Source organism: Paroedura picta, chromosome 8, assembly GCF_049243985.1.
Source record: "Paroedura picta isolate Pp20150507F chromosome 8, Ppicta_v3.0, whole genome shotgun sequence".
In the NCBI taxonomy this organism is placed as follows: Eukaryota; Metazoa; Chordata; class Lepidosauria; order Squamata; family Gekkonidae; genus Paroedura; species Paroedura picta.
Genome location: NC_135376.1, coordinates 24,121,839 through 24,131,094, shown reverse-complemented (window position 1 = coordinate 24,131,094; position 9,256 = coordinate 24,121,839). Strand labels below are relative to the sequence as shown.

Below are 9,256 nucleotides of genomic sequence, written 5' to 3'. Positions count from 1 at the left end.
ACATTGTCTCCCTCTCCTGATATGATTGTTCTGACCAATAATCTTATATGATCTCTGACCATTAGTACTATACTGTATCAATATGATAGGACTCAAAGTGTCTATCCTGCCATTCTGTCTCTGGTAGTTTTATACTTGACTAGGGGCAAAGCCCATTGCATTCAGGAGTACTATGGGTGCTAGATTTAGGGGAGGGGAGAACTCAGTGAATGGCCTCTCCCTCCCCCCAGGACCTGGAAAGGCTGCAGGCTGGGGGACCCCAGGCAGAGAACTCACCAGCAGGGGCAGCTCTCATGCGGCAGAGATCTGCAGCTTCCAAGCCTCAGAGGGAAATGGAAGGAGAAGGGGGTGATGAGGGGACCCAGCTGGAGGAGCTGCCAGCTAGCGCTGCGGAGGCGCTTCTGCCGCCCCCCCAGATGTGGCGATGGGCGACCCCCCACAGGAGCTGACTAGAGGGGGGTGAGAGCCCTGCCCGGGGGAGGGGGCTGCTGCCGCCGCTACATCCATGTTGCTTACTGTTCTGGGCTGGGCTGGGCTTAGGCGCGCATCTTGCTCCCTTGGCTCACCACTTCTCTCCTTTCCCCCTTCTTTTAACCACGGGGGTTCCGCAGCAGCACACAGGGCTTGCTGGACGGAGTCAGGTGGGAAGGGGCGACTTTGGACCTATGGGGGAGGGGGTTGCTTTCCTGCCAGCTGTGAAAGAGCTGAGCAAAGTGTTTTGGCCCATTCCTCGGCAGGCGCCAGCATGACCCTCCAGGCGGACTGGGCAGCTGCAGAAGGAGCCAGTGGGGTGCTGGAAATGCATGTGTGCGGGTGGCGTGCACGCGCATGCACACAACAATCTAGGCGGCATGGAGGCAGGCATTGCGATGTCTCCGCCAACCTCTGCCGGCTGCCTCCACCGACACACGTCTCCACACGCTGCTGCCGCCGCCACGGCAGCAGGCAACCTGGCGACCCCGGGGAAGGGCCCAGGTGACCCCAAATGGGGTCCCGACCCCAAGATTGAGAACCACTGAACTAGAATATTTCAACAGAAACATTGTTCAATCCAACCCTAATTGGATTAGGGTTTGGGGATCTAATCCAACCCTATTGAAACCTAGGAATTTACTCTACGACAGGGGTAGTCAACCTGTGGTCCTCCAGATGTCCATGGACTACAATTCCCATGAGCCCCTGCCAGTCAATTTCAATTGACAAGAATCACAAGGGAAGGGAAGGGACAGAATTTGCTGGCAGGGGCTCATGGGAATTGTAGTCCATGGACATCTGGAGGACCACAGGTTGACTACCCCTGCTCTACGATAAATCTGTATAAGACTACACTGATAGAGACCCAGAGTGGAAATCAATCAAAATGTGTCTCTTGGAATCTGTTGAGAAGCTCATATGAAGCTATGTGATGCAACCCCATGATATCATTTTCACTCAGGAAACTTAATTAATTTTAGATCTAACTCTACATGGATTCCTCTCTTAGCTTGATATCTACTTCCATGAAACATACTGTGATGCTGCTTCCAGCTTCAAAGTCTTCATGTGGCTTGTCTCCTCACATCCAGAGAAGCCACCATTCTGGGTTATAATTTATTATTTTATTTCATAACATTCCTTCCTTGCCTTTCTCCTTCACCTTTCACAAGGCCCACCAAGGCAGCTAGCAAATACATAATAAAATAACATTTCAAAACCATTAAAACCAACACCAACACCCCATGCATTAATTCATCATTAAAACCAGAGCTAAATATATATATATATATAAAATAAAAACAATTAGAACATTGAGTAGGAGGGAGGGATCATGGAGGAAATTCCAAATGAAACAAAAGAAGTCTTCACTCTCTGATGAAAGATGGCAACAAAAGAAGACAATCTTCTTGGGTAGAGAGTTCTGGAGCATTGGTGCCACAACTGAGAAGGTCATCCCCTGATTTATCAGCATTTCTACTCTCCCTTATTCCTAGATTTTTTTTCATTGATATGAACACTATTGGCTGGATTGGGTGATCTGTGTTTGCAAAACTGAGGTTAGATATCCCAGAGCACATCAAATATCATCAGCTGGTGACTTCAATACTCACACTGGTGTTGGTTGTGCCACTGTTCAGCACATTCACATAATGGGGTTGCCTATCTGTGCCTCAGGTACTTTTTAAAATACCAGTACTAGAGATTCTTGCCCTGGTGGCTCACAATTTCAATTGACAAGAATCACAAGGGAAGGGAAGGAGCGAGCCACCTCCACAGAAAATGAAAAAAGTTGTACTTCTTAGAATAGTGTGGAGCGTAGTATGAGCAGCAAAATAAGGACATTGCTTTCTATTAAACTCAAAGAAATAAGTGGAGGTGGAATAGAATCAAAAGCCCTCCTGCTTTCTTTTTAAAAAGAAGAAATTAAGTGGAGAGTATGGTGGTGTCTTGGCAGGACTTGGTAAGTTTTTTCCTTGTGGCTGTCAGATCATCCCCGGCTGTAGAAGAGAAGAGAAAAAGACTTTCATTTTTAATTTACAGGAGCTGAGATTCACGAATCTATCATAAGTTCTTGGATCTGGCACTGAAATGCAATAAATCCATTGCAGCTGAGCAGGATCTATTCCTACACTTTGTAGTTTTAGGGGGATACGTGGAACATTGCTAGTATGAATTATAAAATTCCTAATATTATAGCATTGACATGGACAGAAGGGAGGAGATCTGTCACAGATCCTTTGATGGTTGCACCTAATCAGAATAATAACTCATACAAATGTTTAAAAAAATAAGAATGCAGCTGTTACCTGAATAAAGACAGGATATGTTCCGCACAGTATCCTGTTTAACTCTGCGATAACCTTCAGAAAGCAGATCAGCATCTGAAGGCCACTAAGAGCGATCAGAACAGAAAACAAAATGGTATTCCACTCTACCACATAAGCTGGTTCTGAGCATTCAGACCAGGCAGTGCGGTCCATGAGGTAGCTGTGGGAAATAAAAGCGTAAAGAAATTAGAAGAAAATCAGCTAAAATCAGCTGTTATCTGGTTAGACAGATAACAGAGATCCAGTCTTTTATGCAATCCCATTTCCCAGTCAGATGTTCCACCTTGTTCCAGATCTTCCTATCCTTTCTCCAAGGTCATTTGCTTTTCAAATCAACCTCCAAACCAAACAAAGCTGGCATGGCAGTTTTTCCCAGGTGCAAGCCTTGGGTATGACCCAAAGGGCCAAATTGCACTTGGCCCTCAGCCTGACCCTTCACAAGCCATACTGCCAGGACTAGCCTCAGCTAGGGGCCACTTTATATTCTACTGCCTGCTGGAAGTGTGTCTTTGGTGCCTGTTCCTATGCCTCTGTTTAAGCCATGGTTTAGCTTTGTTTATTTTGGTGTATAAGCAGTTCTGAGTTCCCAGCATGGCCAACAAAACAAACATTTGGGTTGCATCCTTCCCTACTCTCTCTCCTGATTTTAGAAGGTCAGTTGGGGAGGGACAAGTGTCAGACATGCTAGCCCTGAAATCATGGAAGTGTTAAGTTTTTGACTTTTAAAAAATTATTATTCAGGAAGCAGCTTCTGAAACTGCAAGATGGATCAGAGGCTCATGGGAAACTCGGGAGAGAAGCTGATGAACCTTTTCCTTTCACTCAAAATCTATCCCTTTCCATCCATGTGGAAGAGCATGGAAGGGATTTTGAAAAACACAGGAAAGCACTGAATTAGATCTTGGGAGATCTGGGTTCAAATCCCCACTAACCCACAAAGTTAATAGGGCATCACCTTGAACCAGTCACTATTTCTCAGTCTAGCCTATCTCACAAGACTGATAAAAGGATAAAATGTAGGAGGCGAGATCAATGTATGCAACTCTGAGCTCCTCAGAGACAGTGGGATGAAATATACAGTTGCCAACCTCCTGGAATTACAATTGATCTCCAGCATACACAGATCAGTTCTCCAGACAACAGGACAGATGGAAGGGTCCCCTGTTTTCCAGGATGAAGCACTGTGCTTTCACCTCAAACAGGAGATTATCCCATGCAGACTGTAAACTTCTGCTCAGTTCAGCAGGCAACAAAGGCTGAATCTGCACTGGGCTTTTTATCTCCAATGACCCTGAATTTTAAAAAGCTATCTACAATGTTATTCAATTTCCATTTGGATATTTAGCACTTTAAATTTCCCCTCTGCAACATCCACGATTGATCCGCGGTGACACTAGCTTCCCCCCACAATAGGCAGGTGCAGATATAACTCACTACATTTGAAAAAAACGCTCCAAAAGCCCCATTATTAAGTGTAGATCTCTGTGTTTTGCCAGATTAACGTTCTCCCTCCACACCTCCAATGCTGACATAGCAAAGTAGTCTGTCACTGATTGGTCAGGGTGTCAGTTCAAAGATTGCCTGGTTCCTGATTGCCATTCCTTCACAAGACTTATTTTTGCTTTCATTTCTAAAGTGACTCTGCTCCAAACCCACACTTCTATGTGCCGAGATTTTCCTTTAGATTGCCTTTCCTCTCCAGCCTTGTACTCCTTCAATGCCAGCTGGAGCTTTGTGACCACCACTCCCCTCTCAGCTTCCCCAATCAAGTCGGAAGGAGAGATCAGCCACACAATTAAGTGTAGAATGTAGTATGTTTCAGTTTGGCAAAAAAGAAGGTGGAAGATCCAGGTTTAGATCAATCTGAATTCACCAGGATCAACAATGGGGAATAAAAAGGAAGTGCAGAACCAGTGTACACACCTGAAAGCCTAGGAAAGACCAGGTACCTGGAAAGGTAGCAAACACTAAGTTATGGACAAGGATCCCATTGTAACTAGTAAAGACAACAGCAGCCCATAACCTGCCTGAATAGTTCAGACTAGCCCAAATGTGTCAGACCTTTGATTGTCAGGAAATGGAAGAAAACTGGCAGAAAGCAGCAGCTATAGAAGTGGTGTGAGTCAAAAGCACGAAAAACCACAGGGCCAAGTGAGTGATTAGAGAAAGTGAATCAACCCCAAAGGAAGCTCTCAGCATTCTGCAGGGTCTGCAAAACAGAGCACTTCCGCCAGGTCATGGGGTGAGGCCGGGCTGCATGGAAGATCTGGCCCCCCTTACAGCGGCAGTAGCATACTCCATCTGGCACCCTCTGTCCTCCCTCCCCCTCGATAGTGGGTTACCAAGGGGTAGAGTAGTTATGAACTGAGTTTTTACCACATCTTGTTCTATTGTCTGGAACAATATGATATGTTTATATGTTTTATTTTATGTTTTATTGGGATTTTATATGTCTGAAACTCACCCCAGGGAGAGGCGAGCAAGGAATAAATAAATAAATAAATAAATAAATAAATAAATAAATAAATAAATACATACATACATACATACATACATACATACATACATATATGCATACATAATAAAGATAGGAGGGTGCCCATTTAATATTTGGCCACCCAGAATTGTTGCCTCAGGGACTCGTCATGCTCCTTACCTGCCTGCAGTATCTTTGAAAATATATCCCCAGCCAGTTGGGGTTTTGCAGTACGGGCCCTGCACTAAGCCCAAGGTAGAGATGATGAGGCTGTAGCCAGAGAAAGCAATCCCCAGCAACGAAAGCACCACTGAAATGACGCTCTGTGTTTAAGAGTAAATATAGAGTTAGCTCGATGAGGGCATGAGAATTCTGTTCCAAACACATCAACTAGACAATACTGCATGCTCAAGTCTTCTGCGGAAATGTGCTGCCCTTTCCCTCCACTGGCTATCCAGACTGGAGAGGGTATAAAATAAAATGAAGAAGAAGAAGAGTTGGTTCTTATATGCTGCTTTTCGCTACCCGAAGGAGTCTCAAAGGGGCTTACAATCACCTTCCCTTTCCTCTCCCCACCACAGACACCCTGTGAGGTGGGTGAGGCTGAGAGAGCCCTGATATTACTGCTTGGTCAGAACAGCTTTATCAGTGCTGTGGCAAGCCCAAGGTCATCCAGCTGGCTGCATGTGGAGAAGTAGGGAATCAAACCTGACTTGCCAATTTAGAAGTCCGCACTCCTAACCGCTACACCAAACTGGCTCTCTAGAGGGGTAACTGAGGAGAAGGGGAAAGGATGGAGGCCCATGTAGCTTCAGACAGCCATGGTCTCAGCCATAAGCCTGGCAGAAGAGTGTCATTTCATGTGGACCATGCAAAGATCCCTGGCGGTCTTTAAGCAGTGACCAGACAGATACCTTTTATGGATGCTTTAGGCTGATCCTGCATTGAGCAAGGGGTTGAACTAGATGGCCTGTATGGCCCCATCCAGCTCTATGGTTCTATGATTTTATCATCATGTGAACATTAGGGAAATTGTTCTGGTGGACATGAGGATCTCTGGGTTTATTTTTTGGAGGGGAACATTCTGCCTTCTTTCTATTACTATTATTATCATTATTAGATCATGTCTCATCAAGGCAAACCAGTATGTTTAGAAAAGGAAAAAGTGGGAAAGAAAAATGAAAGATACAACTACATAGGCAGACAAAAATAAGAAGGTGACTTCCCACTTATTAAACAAAGAGGTCCAATATCAAATAATCCATTACATCAACTAACTCTTACAAATCAAAATATATCTCAAAAACCAGATGTTCTTTTAAGTACAGATAAACAAAACATGAAAAAAGAAAAAGAGAGGCATTCTTTACCCAATTACAAACCCTGAAATCGTTTTCTTATCTTTAAAGCTCTGCTCCATGTATTTTGCCCATGATTCCCAATTAAGTTTAAAATCAGAAATCCCCTTATTGTCTATATAACCAGTTAGTTTTGCTGTTTGAGGACCTCTGGATTTATGACTGAACTGTCCAGTTTGTTGAAACATAGGAATGGCCCCTGGTGTGCACTGTGTAAATCCCCTATCATGTTGCTTACTCCCTGGCACTGTGCTTCGGAAAGAGGCCTGTCCTGAAAGAATGGGAGGACAGGAAGAAGCTGGCAAGGTTCCCAGAGCATCCCTGCTGATAATGTCACATGCAGAAGGGGAAAAAAGTTTCCGTCTATTGGAGAGCAAGGGTAGCAATTCTTCCTGTTCCCTTCCCCCCAGATTAGCTGTTGAGATAAAGATTCCCTCTCTTTTTTTCCTCTCCCAAAGCAAGGAAGGAACCAACAACAGAAGAGGTCAGCAGGGTGCCAGAGTTCTCAGTATCAGTTCCCTGTCTGCAAGAAGTGACTCACCCTGTATGTTTTGGTGCAGCTTTCGCTCTGGCAGCACCGAGGGAAGATTTCTCTGTCCAAAATGATCAGAAGTGCTGCTAGCAGAAGCATCTGTAAGGACAAGTTCAATACGTAATCAGACAACGTTAAACTCTGATCACATTTTCTGTGAGGAACGCTCTCGGTCTAATGATACATACAGCACAGAATGTACACCGTTCAACGGTACAGCCCAAGCATCGTTCATGAATAAATAAGGAAAAGTTAATGCATGCAATTCATCGTATCACTGTTTTCACATTGCAAGCATGTGATGGCCTCATTTCATAATTATAAAGAGAAAGAAACCAGGCACCAGTATTCCAGCTCTTGTGCTGCACACAACTGGTTTAAATGCCCCCCATATTGGAATAGCATGGCTATGCCCCCCCCCCATTGTGAAGAAAAAGAATAGAAGCAGTGATCTGAAGGGTGAACATTATTACTGTAAAACAACCCCAAAGACCTCTCTTAACACACAGATGTCCTTGGACCACTTCCCGGCAGCAGACACAGGACTGGAAATGGTACAACATCTCACTCAATCTGACCCTGTAGAGCAGGGGTGACCAAACAGTGTCTCTCCAGATGCCCATGGACTACAATTCCCATAATACCCTGTTATCAGCAGCATGGTCTCATGGGAAATGTAGTTCATGGACATCTGGAGAGCCACTATTCGGCCACCCCTGCTACAGAGGGTATCATGTCAACTTGCTCACTTCAAGGAGGGGGATACATCTCTGTGTTTGCAGGGATGTGTGCTAAAAGCTTTCTTCCACTGAGATATTTGAGTAAGCCTGCTTGGGTTTCCTGGGTGCCTTAGAACATACATGGATCTTGAGGCTTCTAGTAACAGTTGCTAAACTGTTGTAGGTTGTTCATACAACCAATATGCTATTGGTGCTTCTTGTTGGTTAGCAGTTAATAGTACGTTTTACAACTGTAGCAGAAAACAAAATCTCACACTAAAAAGGGGACACCACGTTAGTTATATTTCTGCACTCTTTCGCGTTACTCAGGTTAGCCTTGCAATCTGTTTCAGTGTCAGGACTTGGCAACATATGAAATAATAGTTTTTAAAAAATGGTCTGAAAATGTATGGACTTAAAAAGTTGTAACTCTGCTTAGGATGGCATTGTCACAGAAGTCTTACAGTTATGATTATTACATGAGTTAGTGAGAATGCTTCTGATTCCAAGATTGCATACACATTTATAGTGCAATATGGGCTACTCTAGAGTAAACACTGCTGCCTGTTATAGTTTCAAGCTGGAGAGAAGCACAGATGCTAAGGCCAATATTTAAAAAATCTTCTTCCTACCAAAGTTTTCTACTTGATTTTATTGCCCCTGAAATCGAGTCATTCCAATATGCTTCTCCTGTTTCTTAAACTGCAAGATCCAACCTTCCTAGCCCCTTGCTACAGAGATAACTGAAATCAATAAGTAAAAATCACAGAAGCCACACACTTACCATAATGCCAGAGAAACAGATTCCTTCAAAATACCACACGTAGTTGTTGAGGTTGTTGTTGGAGGCATACCATGTTTTCCCATCAGGAAAATACAGCAGGACATTGATAACAATGCTCCAAAGTGCGAGGGGTATTAAAAGGCAGCTTAAACAGCCCCCGCACTTCTGCAGCCCCATCTCAGTGAGACAGAGAAGATGGAGGCTGCTTTGCTTTCAGTTTCTAGCAAATCCTACCAGTTTCTTGCTTCCATTGAGTCATTTTGCAAATCCAAGGACCACCACCAGGTCAGGAGCTGGTCAAAAGAAGCCCGGTGCTGAAGGAAGGCATGGCTAGTCATAGAACAAAAGACAATTGCCTGGACTGAAGTTCTTGTCCTGTCCTTGAAAGGCGGGGTGGGGGGTGTTCCTCTGAGGCATTTCATCTCTTAAGAGAATTCCCGGCTGGCTTTTCTCATTCCATGTTTGGAAGAACGTTTCAAAGGAAAAACAGGATGTCATCCAGAGCTTGCAGATAGTTCTTGCCTCTCCCAGTGGCAGAATGTTTGGTTACTGTACAACCCAAAGGTACCCAATGGAAATAATA

The 9,256-nt window shown here is 44.4% G+C and overlaps 1 protein-coding gene across 1 annotated transcript; it reads right to left on the bottom strand.

The window, feature by feature from the left end:
- Nucleotides 1-1,576: 1,576 nt before the first annotated feature.
- Nucleotides 1,577-9,256, bottom strand: TM4SF18 (transmembrane 4 L six family member 18). The gene is made up of 5 exons (XM_077348720.1): nt 8,674-9,256; nt 7,180-7,269; nt 5,461-5,603; nt 2,784-2,964; nt 1,577-2,474 (listed from the first exon to the last, which is right to left on the bottom strand). The coding sequence occupies exons 1-5, from the start codon at nt 8,848-8,850 to the stop codon at nt 2,460-2,462; spliced, it is 606 nt and encodes a 201-aa protein (XP_077204835.1). The 5' UTR covers nt 8,851-9,256; the 3' UTR covers nt 1,577-2,459.